General features: G+C 38.0%; 1 protein-coding gene and 1 long non-coding RNA gene across 5 annotated transcripts in view; one reads left to right on the forward strand and one right to left on the reverse strand.

Moving 5' to 3' along the window:
• The window catches only part of LOC120532336, a 28,422-nt gene extending 17,379 nt beyond the window's left edge, over positions 1 to 11,043 (reverse strand). The window contains exon 1 of the long non-coding RNA XR_005634275.1: positions 10,956 to 11,043. This is a non-coding gene — a long non-coding RNA (uncharacterized LOC120532336). The remainder of the gene's footprint in view (positions 1 to 10,955) is intronic.
• The window catches only part of LOC120532335 (complexin-1), a 153,478-nt gene continuing 148,930 nt past the window's right edge, over positions 11,043 to 15,590 (forward strand). The window contains exons 1-3 of one of the 4 annotated variants that reach the window (XM_039758237.1): positions 11,115 to 11,131; positions 11,273 to 11,528; positions 12,367 to 12,478. In XM_039758237.1, coding sequence (XP_039614171.1) covers positions 12,448 to 12,478 — 31 coding nt within the window. In that variant the 5' untranslated portion in view covers positions 11,115 to 11,131; positions 11,273 to 11,528; positions 12,367 to 12,447. Of the gene's footprint in view, positions 11,132 to 11,153; positions 11,529 to 11,678; positions 11,779 to 12,366; positions 12,479 to 15,590 lie in introns of those variants that run through there. The other 3 variants (XM_039758238.1, XM_039758236.1, XM_039758239.1) reach the window with 3 other exon arrangements.

The following is a 15,590-nucleotide window of genomic DNA, read 5'->3' on the forward strand; positions in this document are numbered from 1 at the left end:
GTAACAACAAAAGTAATGCGTATGGATTTAACATGCCAGAAAAATTCCTAGCAACAATGTTGCCTGGCAATAATGTTTAATTTCCTCTTCTTCTATCACAGAAGGTTTTTTCCAAAGCACAGCTTTACTTTGTAAACTGCTGTTAAAGTATGAGGAGAGATTTTTGATTGAAGAAGGTTTGAACATTCTCGAAACATGTGACCTAGCAAAGCGGGCATTCGATGGCCTCACTATCAGGTTGGATCATGCTGTGTGTACATTTTAGACATTCTTGGGAAAGATATATATGAACAACAAACACTTTTCAGTTGAATGATGTGCTTAGTACATTTTCAACAGGAATTCATTTTACGATTGGTTGACCTTCATTATTTTCCTGATATTTTGACTGAAAAACCCCCGTTCCCATCAACTCCTCAGATCATCGAAAAAGTAAATTCCCAGCGATTTGTTGTTCTTCAGAACTCTTCAGAATCTGCTCAGGGATAAACGTAGGTGAAAGATGAGGTAGGTTGGATTGGTTGCTTTTGATGAAGTTTCTAAATCTCTATACATATAAAATCCAACTTCTGTCTGTCTGTATGTATGTCTGTCTGCTTTTCACAAGAGAACTACTTCACGGATTTAGATCGGGTTTTTTTCTATAATTTGCTTGAACATTCTGGTTGATTTTGCGACTTCTCTCATTGCACTAAGTATCATAGTTCGCTTACTGGAGCAATTTATTCATGCTAATCTGAGACAGAGGCTGCGGGCCGAGGGGAGGAGGAAGCGTGACGTCAGGAGTGCACAGCTGGGTGTGTCCCTCCTCACTCATGTGCCAGTCTCTACCTCTGGCCACATTTTGGAGCGGACCTTGCCTGTACTTAGCTAGCGATACCTGTTTGTTTGTTGATTTTTAAAGTCTGTCCTGTTTCACTACTGTGCAGGTGGAGCAGCAGGGGATGGCTAGTCATATACAGTATATAGAAGAAATCGTGCATCACAGGGGAATTACATTTTCAGCATAAAAGGTTAAGGATGGAAATTCATTGTCAATATGGAGCTCTCGAAATGCAATGATGTTGAGTGCCTTCAACTGACTGAATACTATAGAGTTTTATGAAAGCTGAAATGAGTGATTTACCATGTAAAGAGGCAGCAGACAAGAGCTTCTCAGACTTAAAATATGTCTGACATTGGGTTTGATACTTTAATAAATGGTGACTCATTGGATTGCTGCTACATTCACAATAATGCATGTTGTCTGGAGAACAGATAAATATGTTTTGTTTCTGTTAGGTTTGGTGCTTTTGGGATTGTTCTAAGTAAAGAAGAATTCTATAAAGGCAACCTCACGTTCTACGTATACGGTGCATTCAGAAAATATTCAGACACCTTCACTTTTGGCACACTTTATCGTGTTGCAGACGTAAATGGATACATTTGCCATTTCTGCTCCTCAGTCTAGTGTAACTTCAATCCACAGGACCTGCAGTGTCATTCACAGCACACTCGCTCAATATGCCCACTGCAAGGCCTTTGTCGTGATTACTAATAAAACACATCCTAATCAGGGAAATTTTAAGTACGATAGGGAATAAAATCGACCAGAGCGGAAGTAATAATCCTGTTGGAAACCTACGGACTTTTACAGAATGATGTAGCCCAGTGGTTATCAAACTGTGGTGGGGGTTAGGGGGTGCGAAGATGTGAAAAAAGGGAAACAAGAATCAAAAATATGAAAAATACATCTATTGAAACCAAAACAAATTAACTTAAAGTACATTCTGATACTAGAAAAATAAATAGAGTTAGATAAATGTCAATAAAAGTTAATTCTTTGTGAGTTGTGGTAATCAAATCTCAAAGACACATGATATCCGATATGGTGTTCCACAAGGCTCTATCCTGGGTCCGCTGCTCTTCTCAATCTACATGCTTCCGTTAGGTCAGATTATCTCAGTTTACAACGTGAGCTACCACAGCTATGCTGATGACACACAGCTGTACTTATCAATAGCACCTGATTACTCCAACTCTTTTGATACACTAACACAATGTCTTACTGGTATTTCTGAATGGATGAATAGTAATTTTCTAAAACTAAATAAAGAGAAAACTGAAATTTTAGAAATTGGCAACAATGGATTCAATGAGGTTATCAGAAATAAACTTGATGCACTAGGATTGAAAGTTAAGACGGAAGTAAAAAACTTAGGGGTAACCGTTGATTGTAATCTGAATTTTAAATCGCATATTCATCAGACCACTAGGACAGCATTTTTTCACTTAAGAAACATAGCAAAAGTTAGACCTCTTACATCATTGAAAGATGCTGAGAAATTAATTCACGCTTTTGTTTTCAGTTGACTAGATTACTGTAACGCACTCCTCTCAGGACCACCCAAAAAAGACATAAATCACTTGCAACGAGTGCAAAATGCAGCTGCTAGAATCCTAACTGGGAAAAGAAAATCCAAACACATTTCTCCAGTTTTGATGTCACTACACTGGTTGCCTGTGTCATTCAGGATTGACTTTAAAATTCTGCTTATGGTTTATAAAGCCTTAAATAATCTCGCCCCATCTTATATATCGGAATGCCTGACACATTATATTCCAAATCGTAACCTTAGATCTTCAAATGAGTGTCTCCTTAGAATTCCAAAAGCTAAACTTAAAAGAAGTGGTGAGGCGGCCTTCTGCTGTTATGCACCTAAAATCTGGAATAGCCTGCCAATAGGAATTCGCCAGGCAAATACAGTGGAGCACTTTAAAACACTGCTGAAAACATATTACTTTAACATGGCCTTTTTATAACTTCACTTTAACTTAATCCTGATACTCTGTATGTTCAGTTCATCACAATAACTATTCATAGTGGCTCTAAAATCCATACTGACCCCAACTCTCTCTTCTGTTTCTTTTCCGGTTTCTTTGTGGTGGCGGCCTGCACCACCACCACCTACTCAAAGCATCATGATGCACCAACATTGATGGACTGAAAGCCAGAAGTCTACGTGACCATCATCATCAGGTCCTTCCATGAAAACCCTAAATACAAAGAGGACTGTTTGATTTATGTTAGGTAGATTGCCCAGAGGGGACTGGGCGGTCTCGTGGTCTGGAACCCTACAGATTTTATTTTTTCTCCAGCTTTTGGAGTTTTTTTGTTTTTCTGTCCACCCTGGCCATCGGACCTTACTTATTCTATGTTAATTAATGTTGAGTTATGTTTATTTTTTATTGTGTCTTCTATTTTTCTATTCATTTTGTAAAGCACTTTGAGCTACATTTTTTTGTATGAATATGTGCTATATAAATACATGTTGATTGATTGATTGATTGAAGTAGGTATAATAAAATATGCATCTATGATATATCATTAATTAAAAAAGAACAAATTGGTATTAGTGAGCTCCTTTCAAAAAAACGTTAGGGGGGCGCGATTAAAACTGTTATGAAAACTCGGGTCGCAAATACTTAACAGTTGAGAAACGCTGATGTAGCTGATGGTATGCTGGGTCTGCTTGCCTTCTTTATACCTGTTACTAGAGTTTCTTATTTATTTTCATAAGTTATTTCTGCTCTCATTTTGTTATGTTAATGAGGACAGAATCACCAGAATTGACTTGGTTGATAATAATACTCAATATGCTGTTGATCATCCCATTACAACTCCTCAATGAAATTATTGAAACTCCAAGTCTGTATTTTAAATTGCATGAACAATAATATAAAGGCAAACTTTTGTGAAAGCTGAGATAACCACTATGAGTGATGGACCTCCGTCACATCACGTACAACCTGTCATTTCCATTGAATCACTGATGTGTGCCAACCACACCATTATAACAACTCTTCCCAATTAAATGTTTTGAAATGTTACGTAGCTTGGAATTTAAGTTGGCTCAGCTTTATCATACACACTGCATTTTATTAAGATCAGCTCAGCTGTTTTGGAATAATGCACTGGTTTTTTTTTTGGTTACCCCAATTACAGGCCCCTTTCCCAATGAAAATTTTGAAATGCCATATAGTGTGCATTTTAATTTGAACTAATGGCAACCCAAACACAAAAGTTTGTAAAAATTGGTTCAGCTGTTTATGTGAGATTACTGAACAGACAAGATTTGATCTGATATTGGGGAATATTTTAGAAAAAACAAATACTGTAAATGTACTGTGAAAGATGAGATGTCAATAAATAAACAAATAATAATAGTAAGCATTAATAATTAAATGTGTCATGAAATATGTTTGGCGTTACTTATTTCTTTATGCTTTTATTTATTTCTTCATGCATTTATTTCAGTGACACCAACTTCAACATAAAATGAAAACTGTCATTTTCACCCATCACAGTAGAGAGGGCGGGCTCTAGCGAGTACTGTGTTTTGATTGGTGAATCGTCAATAGGGTGTGCAGACAGTGAGGCTGTAGGTTCAAGCCCTGCTACCGATGCTGCGTGACCATGAGAGTATTTGGGGAAACAAAAAAAAATTAAAAATTACATCTCCAATGTTGCAATAAGTTGCCTTGGATAGAGATGTCGGACAAATCCGTAAATATAAATGTAGAAATCCTTGGCTAAGAAGTGCTACATTTATAGGCAGACATCACATGTACGGTGCAGACTGCTGCTGACAAATTTAACTCTTCTTGAATGAAAGTAGCTGCATCATGTTGTTATTCTGAATAACTTTTTCTTGCTCTCATGCCTGCCAAAGTCACACAGTCACAAGTTAGCATGGGAATCCTGTGGCTCATACACATGTGCAAAGTTGCAAATTCTTCTACAAAACAATTAACACAGTACTCACTAGAGCCCACCCTCTCAGCCTTGATGGGTGAAGATGACAGTTGTTATTTCAAGGCGTGTTTCATGATGTGTGCTGTGTCATGAAAATCCACTTTAATAAAAGGATAAGTATCTGTGTATCTGGGTGTCTGTCCAGTTGTTATGTCTCTGCCATTTCAACAGATGGTGCATCACAAACATTTGCAGTGTCACACACGTGCGCATAGGGGACAGCTTAAGGGCTCTGGTGATTGCAATTACCCACCGCGGGTTTTCGTTGGGCACGAAATCTGCAATTGCGAAGGCATCAAAGACCTCAGTATTAATTGACAACACATCTGTTACCTGTACAGATCAGATAAAAAGCCTTGGTGTAATTCTGGATAGCACGTTGTCTTTTCAGTCTCACATTAGTTCTGTTACCCGAGCAGCTTACTTCCACCTGCGTAACATTAATCGCCTGCGTCCATCTTTGTCAAATCACTCTACTGCTATTTTAGTCAACAGTTTGGTCACCTCCCGGCTGGACTATTGCAACTCACTTCTCTTTGGTCTGCCCCAAATGTTACTACATAAACTTCAACTTGTTCAGAATTCGGCTGCTCGTATAATTACTAAAACACCCTACTCTGATCACATTACACCTGTAATTCAGCAGCTTCATTGGCTGCCAATAAAGTTTAGGGTCAACTATAAAATTTTAGTCCTTACATATAAGGCTATTCATAATCTTGCCCCTACATATCTCTCACAGCTCCTACAAGTCACTAAACCCTCTCGCATGCTCAGATCTTCTTCCATCAACTTAAATAATCCACCAGCACGTCTTGTCACGATGGGATATCGAGCGTTTAGCAGATCGGCACCTTCCTTATGGAACTCATTACCTGCCAACCTTAGGAACATGACTACCCTTCACCAATTTCAGGTTAATCTTAAAACTCATCTGTGCAAAATTGCTTATTCACTGTAATTGTTACTGGTGTTGTTTTATTTGGATTTTAATTTTTAAGTTATTGAATGTTTAATTTTTTATCTGATTGTACAGTGACCTTGAGTTTTTTGAAAGGCGCTTCAAATAAAATGTATTATTATTTATTATTACCGCTGCAGGGGTTGGCACTGTGTTCTAATGCCGCTCTCTTCTTCCCTCTGCAGACCGGATGATTGACAGATGTAACATCTATGACATCATTTCTGGTATCCTTTTGCCTGGATCTGCCTTTTCCTGCCAGAAGGACATATAACCGGATGTTTGGCCATTCTGAAATTAGTTCAATGCTGGAACAATTGTCTGAAAAGACATTTTTATGCAGCTATTGTTTGTTATTCTGTCTTTTCAAATACACAGGGTCAATGGATGGTGGCTGTCTGTCTAATTCTCGTACAGTAGTAGTGAAATGCATTGCATTTGTCATTCCAACAGATGGTGCCTCACAAACATGTGTGGTACAGTAATCCCTCGCTACTTCACGGTTCACTTTTCGCGGATTCATGACTTTGCGGGTTTTTAAATATAGTAGTAGTATTTCCTAGTCTAAGAACAACAAAACAAGTTCGGTGACTAAGTGCGTTGTAACACGGGCTGTGATTGGTACATGGGAGGGAGACGACAAATCACAGCTTCCCGCTTTCTAATCGGGCCCGTGATTGGTGCTTTGACTGATGCCCAGATCCCACAGCACCTCCCTTGTCTCTCTGTCGCGCCATTTCGCTTCAAGCTTTCTCGAGCGTTTACTTTACACTGTACTGTGTGTGATTTTTTTGTGGTTTCTTTGTGTTGAACTTCGCTTCAATTTTCACCCCCTGCAATGGCTCCCAAACTTGCTCCTTCTTCCAAGGCTGGTGCTGAGCCTAAACGCTAATGAAGAATGATGACGATCGCTGAGAAGGTGAAACTTCTGGATATGTTGAAGGAAGGGAGAACATTCGCGCGGCTGTGGCTGCAGACTGGCTAAGGATCTGCAAGAGTGGTCACAGGAATGGGACGACGATATGGTTCGATCGGTCCAACTTTGCAACAAGGTCAACGACGTCATGACCGCCTACAAGCTGCTCTTCGACCGGAAAAAGAAGCAGCGGCAGCAGCTGCCGATCACAATGTTTTTGCAGCCTCACAAAAAAGAGCCAGTTCCTACTACTACTACGGAAACCATGGAAGAGGTGCCCCAGGAAATGGCACCGCCGTCTGAAGAGACGTAAAATACAGTCATCGACTGCTCAGTAAAAGTCATCATCACCTTCATCGTCATCATTTTTACTGCACAGCATATTCATCACCATCATCACGTCATATATAGGTACGTGTACTTTACTATACAGTAACTGTAAACTTATCTACCGATTTCATATTGCTTAACAGTTGTCCCTGTTATTAATAGAGTAAAGGGTGGGCTGTAAACAGTACAGGGAGGGTTTAAAAACGTCCAAATACACATTCAATTATTAAATAAATATGGTGTCCCCACTTCGCGGAAATTCAGTTATTGCGGCCGGCCTTGGAACCTATCTCCCGCGATAAACGAGGGATTACTGTAATGCATTTTATTATTAGAAATGTTTGTAATGTACAATACCATCTGTTGGAATGACAAATGCAATGAATTTCATTACTACATGCATTACAACATATGCAGCTGGCCTTGATTTAATGAATCGACACACAAAGGGTCTCAGACTGATGCCTTTATCTTTATTCACGTCTCCAACTTTACATTCTTTATTAACGTTGTTATACTGTCACAAGCACCTTGAAAACTACAAACAAAAAATATAAACATACATTTTTAGCAGTTACAAAGAAACAGAATAAATGAAACAACATATAATCAACTGCATACCTCTCTCTGCTTACCAAGGGTGCAACAATATTAATGATTACCGTTTTAGAGATCAGTGTTTGCCTTCCGCTCTTTCCTCACAGTTTCTCCACACTTCCGGTATTTTACGTCATTATGTCCCCTACGTGTGGAATGATTTCGCAAGTCATTTACAAAATACATTCCACTAGATAGTTTACTGCCAATATTAACTCTGAGGTATACGTTGATTACTTAGATTTTAACCAATGTTAGACAAATAGCACAGCTACTAATGAAATGAATACATGTAAGAAATAAGCAACAAAAACGTATTCCATTAAACATTTAACTGCATATTTAATTATTTTTTCCCCAAAATATTCCTTCATAATCTGAGGACTGAAATGAGGTAATCAGTGTGCAAACTGGACACATGACATCAAAAAAGCCAAATAAATTCAGAAGAAAGGCAGAGGGTATTATGATTCCATTTATATACATTTGGTGTTCAAAAAATATTTAACATAAACATATTTAACTAAACGTTCAATATACTATATAGTGTTTTGCTTACATACTCTATTTAGTATGTGAAAATAATACTCCACACATTGGAAAAGAAAAACATTATTTAAACTTACATCAAGGTGTGGCTGCTGGCCAATGCCCATGCTGATATCTGTAACTAATTACTCCACAGTGACTGAGATTTGAACCCAACACTCGTACGCCATGAGACTCCATGCCACTCTTTTCTTAAATCATTTTACTAAATCAGCAGCCATACCACCTGCACTTCAGGACAGGTCAGTCAACTAAAGTTAAACCTGTTTGGGCCCAGCCAGCTCTTGGATGGGAGACCAACTAGGAAAAGCTTGGGGTGCTGCTGGAAGAGGTGTTGGTGAAGCCAGCAGGGGGTGCATATCCTGTGTGGATCCCAATGTCCCAATACAGTGATGGGGATACTCTGCTGTAATAACTGTTGCCATACTTTGGGTGAGACATAAAACCAAGGTCCTGACTCTCTACAGTTGTAAACAATTCCTGGGCATCTTTTGAAAAGAGAAGAGTGTTTAGGTAGGGTGTTTCCCGATGTCTTCGCTAAATTGTCCACTCTGGTCCCCTAATCACCCCCCATCCAGTATTGGCCAACTACCGTTGATAGCAGTTCACTACCTAATAGTTAATGTGTGGTGAGCATACTGATGCAAGATTGTCTGTTGTCACATCATCAAGTGGATGCTGCACACTGGTGGTAGATGAAGTGGCTCCTCACTGTCTCTATAAAGTGATTTGAGTAGGTTACAAAAAGGCTACATAAAATACTTCATTGTAATTATCTACTTATCTATCTTTACTCTTAAAAATAATGGTTTCTTAATTGAAGTTTACTGGGTTGTGTTGTTCCTTATTGAACCATTGCTTGATAAAGAGTCAATTAATGCCGGGACAGGTTCATTACATATGAAATTGGTTCTCTGGGCTCTGAAAAGGTGTCTAAAATGTGCATAAAACAGAAATACTGAGTGTACAGTAGGCTACCAGCAGGACTCTTAACAGATCAAGAAAACCTGAACTTTGTCTGTGTTGTTGTATTATACAGCAAGAATCCTTCTGAAATCAGGAACCCATTGGTATTTCACAAATCTGTTTTCATCTGTTTGTGTTGTTTGGAGCTTGTTACACAAGTTTTTTTCTGGAACCGTCACGTGGATGGTTCTTTATCACTCTGAAGAAACACTTTGGCACATTCATTTTTAAGAGTCTATCTATCTATCTATTATATAGTGCCGTTAAATGCCTTTTACATTTATCTGTCTATAAACCTAATAAAAAAAGTTCCTTCTAAAACCTTCATATGTATAGTTCTTCGGCACTGTGCTGAAGAGCCACTTTACCAACTTTATTTTTAAAATTTTGTTTATTATATACTGCATTTTACACCTGTCTATCTATCATATAGTGCCTTTCACATCTATCTATAAATCTAATTTTAAAAAGTTCTTTCTGGAACTTTCACCTGGATCACACTGAGAAATGTCTTTAGTATCTATCTATCTATCTGTTATATAGTGCCTTTCATATCTATCTATCTATTATATAGTACCTTTCATATCTATCAATCTATTATATAGTGCCTTTCATATCTATTGATCTATTATATAGTGCATTTCATATCTATTTATTATATAGTGCCTTTCATATCTATCTGTTTATTATATAGTGCCTTTCATATCTACCTATTATATAGTGCCTTTCATATCTATCTATATATCTATCATATAGTGCCTTTCATATCTATCTATTATATAGTGCCTTTCATATCTATCAATCTATTTATTATATAGTGCCTTTCATATCTATTATATAGTGCCTTTCATATCTATCTATATATGTATCATATGGTGCCTTTTATATCTATTTATTATATAGTGCCTTTTCTATCTATCATACAGTGCCTTTCACAACTATCAATCAATAAATCTAATATATAAAGGTTCTTCCTTGAACCTTCATGTGGATGGTTTTTTGGCATTGCTATGAAGTACTTTTCTGAGACAGCTTTATGTTTAAGAGTCTATCTAATTATAATATTCAATGCTTGTATAAAGAACATGGCTATTACTTCTGCTTTATTTTCATCATTTAAAGCTAATAATGCAATATAAATGCTTACATTAAATCTGTTTTTACTCTAGTAAAACGGTAAACGGAGAGAATTGCTGTCTCACTTTTTATCTGCAGTATCATTCCTCCTTCTCCGTATGACCTTGGTGCCTCCTTGGTGTGTCACTGGGGCAATGTTTAATTATTATAGGAGAGCCCAGAAAAAAAATAGCCTTTTATTTGTGTATCAGGGTTCACGATTTCAATTATAGGCTACTGTCAAAAAATTAGTATCATTATTATTAGTAGAATTAGTATTATCATTAAGTTGCACTTCACGAAAAACCCTGCAGGCAACTTTATGTTGTCGGTTGTAACAATCCGTTAGCTGGAAAGCAAACTCGCGACTTTACCTACCGCATAGCAGGTTGCTAAAATATTTAGATGCCGAAACACAATGAAATGGTTTTGTTTATACAAACACCGAGCGAAAGTCTTGAAAAAAAGAGATCGTTTTTTGCAGGTTTAAGCAAAAGGATTTGAAAATGGCTTAAACGATACGGAACAGAAATGTATAGATATATGAATTGTATCCATCTTGAAGGAAAAACATCCGGCGCGTTCCGTTATGGTTTCTCACGCCGGCATTCGTACAAACAGTCCCAAGGACAAAAAGAGGTGAATGAATAGATAAACAAAACCCGAGAAAGATGGATGAGGATGCAACCATTACTTACAACGTGTCCCTCGGTTAAATTACGCACCTTACTGCCGCAGACGAAGCATCATAGTTATTTTAAGGGAACGCATTATAACCCTTTACAAAGTGATGTAGGCGGTGATGAGGACGAGGGGGAGAAAGACGACACATCCTTATAGGGAAGATAGCATCGTGTTATGTAGGTCAGGAATGAAATCGGAGGAAAGAAGGCTATGGAAGGTAGGCAGTTCAAAAAATTACGCTGTGGGAATTGTGCGGTGTAGTAGTGAGCAAGTCAGGAAATTCCTCTGCAGGAAAGGGGAGGGTGCGGCGAGATTGAGCAGTATTAATAATTGATTGCTCTCTTTTCTTGGTGTCAAGACGTGGGACGTTTCAGAAGGTAGAACTCCATGTGATTCCGAGTGCCTTCATCAGCAGCCGCAGTTCCTTTCATAAACACTCGTGCAGTCAGTCAGTTACGAGGGGCTGAGAGAAAGAAACAAGGACACCCTTTGGAGACGAAAAAGCAGAGATGTGCGAAGTGAGCAGTTAAATAAGCACGTCTGCGGGCCGACGTTGAACTTCACGTTGAAGGGATAACCCGTCGGGGTTTTTTTGCCCTTGTATATCTGGACAGGTAATTATGTGGGTAAAGTAAAGCAAATCATCGGCAATAGTTCGGGCGGCGGACGGTAGTGGGAGCTTTCCTTTCCTGTATGGTGCTGAAATGCAGCACAGTTGAGCGGAAGAAAGTGTTTTTTTTTTTCTAAATTAAGACTTCTTGGGAGAGCGCTAGTGTTTGAAAATTCTTTCTTTCGCATGAGGGGGAAAATGTGATTGCAAGACTGCAGACTCCGTGCAATGAAGATTGCCGTTGCAATATTGAGGTAGTAAAGTTGAAGGCATTGTGGATTATTTTCAAGGGAAGAAGACATGGTGGTTTCTTTTTTAGACTCGTGTTTTACTGCCCCTCTCTCTTTTTTTTAATCATTAATGAAATCCTGAGGAAAAAAGGGTGCAAGGTTTTGGGACCTTTGGATTGCAACGTCTTTTGAAAATATATTCTCAAAATCGCCGTAAGAGGGAGCTTTAGTAACTTTAGAGAGGATAAAACATTTTTTTTCTGTTTGTTTTCCCTTTAAAATAAGGACGTGACAAGTACTTTTACACATTTTAACGTCAGCTGTATCGCTGTATAACCAAATAGAGATATTTTAATGGCAAATTGCAATTATGATTTTTCTGGAAGAGAATATGCGACTATGTGACGTGGCCGTTTATACGTAAAAGTCCACTAAATTATCAGACTACAGTAACTTTCTGTTAACATTTAATTTAAGAAAAAAAAATTAATAACTCAGTTTCATAATTTGTGAGGGAAATCTTTAAATTGAGTGTTCTCTAATCTCAATTTTCTGCCTATAATGTTTAAAAATGTGTGTCTCTCAAGGTAAATATATACATTATACCAACAGATCCCACTCCAGAGGACATTTCTCCCAAACCCTGAATGTAAATTGTGACGAAAAGGAAAGAAGGAATAAAAAGCCATCGCCATGGATTTTGTTATGAAGCAAGCTTTGGGAGGTAAGTGGTATCAGGGGAGTTGTGAATTTTCCGGCTGGAGGACTTGAAAGCGCGTTGCCAACGTGCCAGAAGTGCTGCCGCAGGAAGCCGAGATTGACATGAGAGGAACTGTCAGCAAAACGTCAAACAGAAATGCTGCTTGACAGTCGGGTTTTCAGGGTAACTAAGTGAAACTACTGTAATGGACTTCGGGCACGTTTGAGATCCCACCCCACATAACCCCCAACCCGTTGTTTCGACTAGTGCACCTCTTTTTGCTTCAGTATTACAAAAGCTTCCATCTATGAATGCGCACCAAGTTCACGTGCAGAACAGGCTGTTCACGGCAGTGTGTGCTGCTCGGCTGCGGTATGCTAACTGGAGGAAGAAAGGTGCGTGGTGGGAGGTCGTTCAGTTTGGGTGGCATCCAGAAGCCAGGATTAACTCGAAATACTTCACTTTTCTACGTCCCCATTCAGCCAAACACAGTCTGTAAAACTCAACCGGTGACTATTCTGTATACTACAAGACTAAGTAAAATATAAAATGGCATTCAGCGTACAAGTGCTGGGCTGATTCGTTACTACTGAGAAAAAAGTGGCATTCTACACCACCGTGGGAAAAGACTCACCTTTACTACACATCATCTCGCAAAGAGTCTCATTATACGATTGCATCTTTTAGACCGCTGCATTCAAACTGAGCATACTGAAACGATTGTTCACAAAATCAATGTTTAATTACTCGAGCCTTTAGTTTGATTAAAACTATAGATCCTCACAGCTCCAGGCACAGCATATTGGGTTCGATTCCTGTCCAAAACACTCCCTGCGTGGAGTCTTCACGTTCCTCCCGTGGCTGCGTCGGCTTTCTTTTTGTCATTGTCGTTTACCAGTAAATCTCCAACAGTGGTGCATACCAGTGATTGGTGGACACGAAATGGAAGTGTGCGAAATGTGACCAACCGTCCCGTTCACGCTGGTCTCTGCATTGCACCTGCTAGTGTCGGGATAGCTCGCCGCTCCCTTCACCTGATCACGGATATATGCCAAGAAAATGAATGATGACTTTAACGAACTGAGTGAATTGATAGATCTCACTATTAAAAAGATTACATTAATTCTATCTATCTATCTATCTATCTATCTATCTATCTATCTATCTATCTATCTATCTATCTATCTATCTATCTATCTATCTATCTATCTATTTAATTACATTCAGTTTAGTTGTGTGCAGCACAGTTCGCTGAGTTCAGGCAGAGAGCGTTGTGACGAGCTTTTAGATAAAATGCAAGTATACACTTTACACATTACCATATACAGAATAATACGTTTAAAAACACGGACTTGTTAAACCACAGAACAAAGTAGTTTGAAACTGGTTAACATAAATGGTGGCGCAGTGGGTAGCGCTGCTGCTTCGCAGTAAGGAGACCTGGGTTCGCTTCTCGGGTCCTCCCGCGTTTGCATGTTCTCCCCGTGTCTGCGTGGGTTTTCTCCGGGTGTCCAAAGACATGCAGGTGAGGTGCATTGGCGATCTGCCCGGGGTTTGTTCCTGCCCTGTGCTGGCTGTGATTGGCTCCAGCGTGACCCTGTGTTAGGATATAGGGGGTTGGTAAATGACTATGTCCCGTTATAGTAATCGATCTATTATGTGTCACCATTCAAATATATCTATTCAATATATAGTTCATTTTACATCTATCTATCTATTATATAGTGCCTTTAAATGCGTTTTACATCTAACTGTCTATCATTTCACATTTATCTGTCTATAAACCTATTAAAAAAGTTCCTTCTGAAACCTTCATGTGTATCTACTGTTGTCATGTACATCCATCTATCTATTATAGTAGTATGTATGCAGTGCCTTTTACATCCATGCATTTATGTATGCTTCTGTCTATCATGTATTGCATTATATTGCACCTATCATATAGTGCCTTATATATCTAACTATCTTTCTATCTATCTATAACATTCGATGCTTGTATGAAAGAAAAGAGCTAATGAAACATTCATTATGCTATAATCTATCCTATAGAGTGTTATTCCTATCTCTCAATCTATTGCTGTATAGTCTGTTATTCTATATTTTATCCTATATATTTATTACTATAACACTTCACACATCTATCTATCTATCTATCTATCTATCTATCTATCTATCTATCTATCTATCTATCTATCTGTTATATAGTGCCTTTCCATATCTATCTATATATACTATAAAAATGTTTGCTGTAATTTGATGGTTAAGTGACGGTCATCTGAGCTTCCAGTCATTTAGCCCTCAAAAAAACTGGCAGACGCATACAGCAGAGTACGGTTTGTATCAGTAAAATCGATGAAATCTGCAATGAAAATTTTATTATCATTAATATTAAGTTGAACTGTTTTACTCAGTACTTAATATACATTTAACAATTATCTCAGATCAAAAGAACTTATGCTATTTAATTGGGTGATATAATTGTTAATTTACAACATACCTATGATGTACAATTCATGCATCTGTATAAAAGTGCTATAAGTCATCATAGTATTATAACGTATTGTCAGAACATAATCATTTTTACATACTGAAACAAACCCAACATTTAATGATTGAGTGCAGGTTGTTTGGCGGAGCAGGAAAGGTCGCATGTGCTACAGGTTTGCCAGTTTACAGAAAGCAATGCACCATAAATCAGCTTCCATAACCACAGAAAAACCTTCAGCCCACTCCCAACAATTAAACCATCTTTAAGTTAGGAATAATTAACAAGGAGCATTCCTTATGCAAATACACTAACGTTATGCAAATTTAGAATTTTAAGCCATTGTGACTTGAGGGTAATACAATTATTTAAAAAATTGTTTTTCACATTGAAACAATTGTTATTGACTGCTAAACACTGCTTAAATATAATTTTGCATGCATTTAGGTTTAAAATTACTTTTTTAACCGTTTATTGTATTACAGTTTTTTTACTGTGAAAATATATGATTAATGTAATTTATTTTTTACTGGATTTCTTTCAGTCTATCATATAGTGCCTTTTACTTCTTTCTCTCTGTCTATCTACCTATGTATCATTTTGTGCCTTTTACTACTATCTTATCTATCAATCATATAGTGCCTTTTATTT

This window comes from Polypterus senegalus, chromosome 7 (assembly GCF_016835505.1).
Source record: "Polypterus senegalus isolate Bchr_013 chromosome 7, ASM1683550v1, whole genome shotgun sequence".
Classification (NCBI taxonomy): domain Eukaryota; kingdom Metazoa; phylum Chordata; class Cladistia; order Polypteriformes; family Polypteridae; genus Polypterus; species Polypterus senegalus.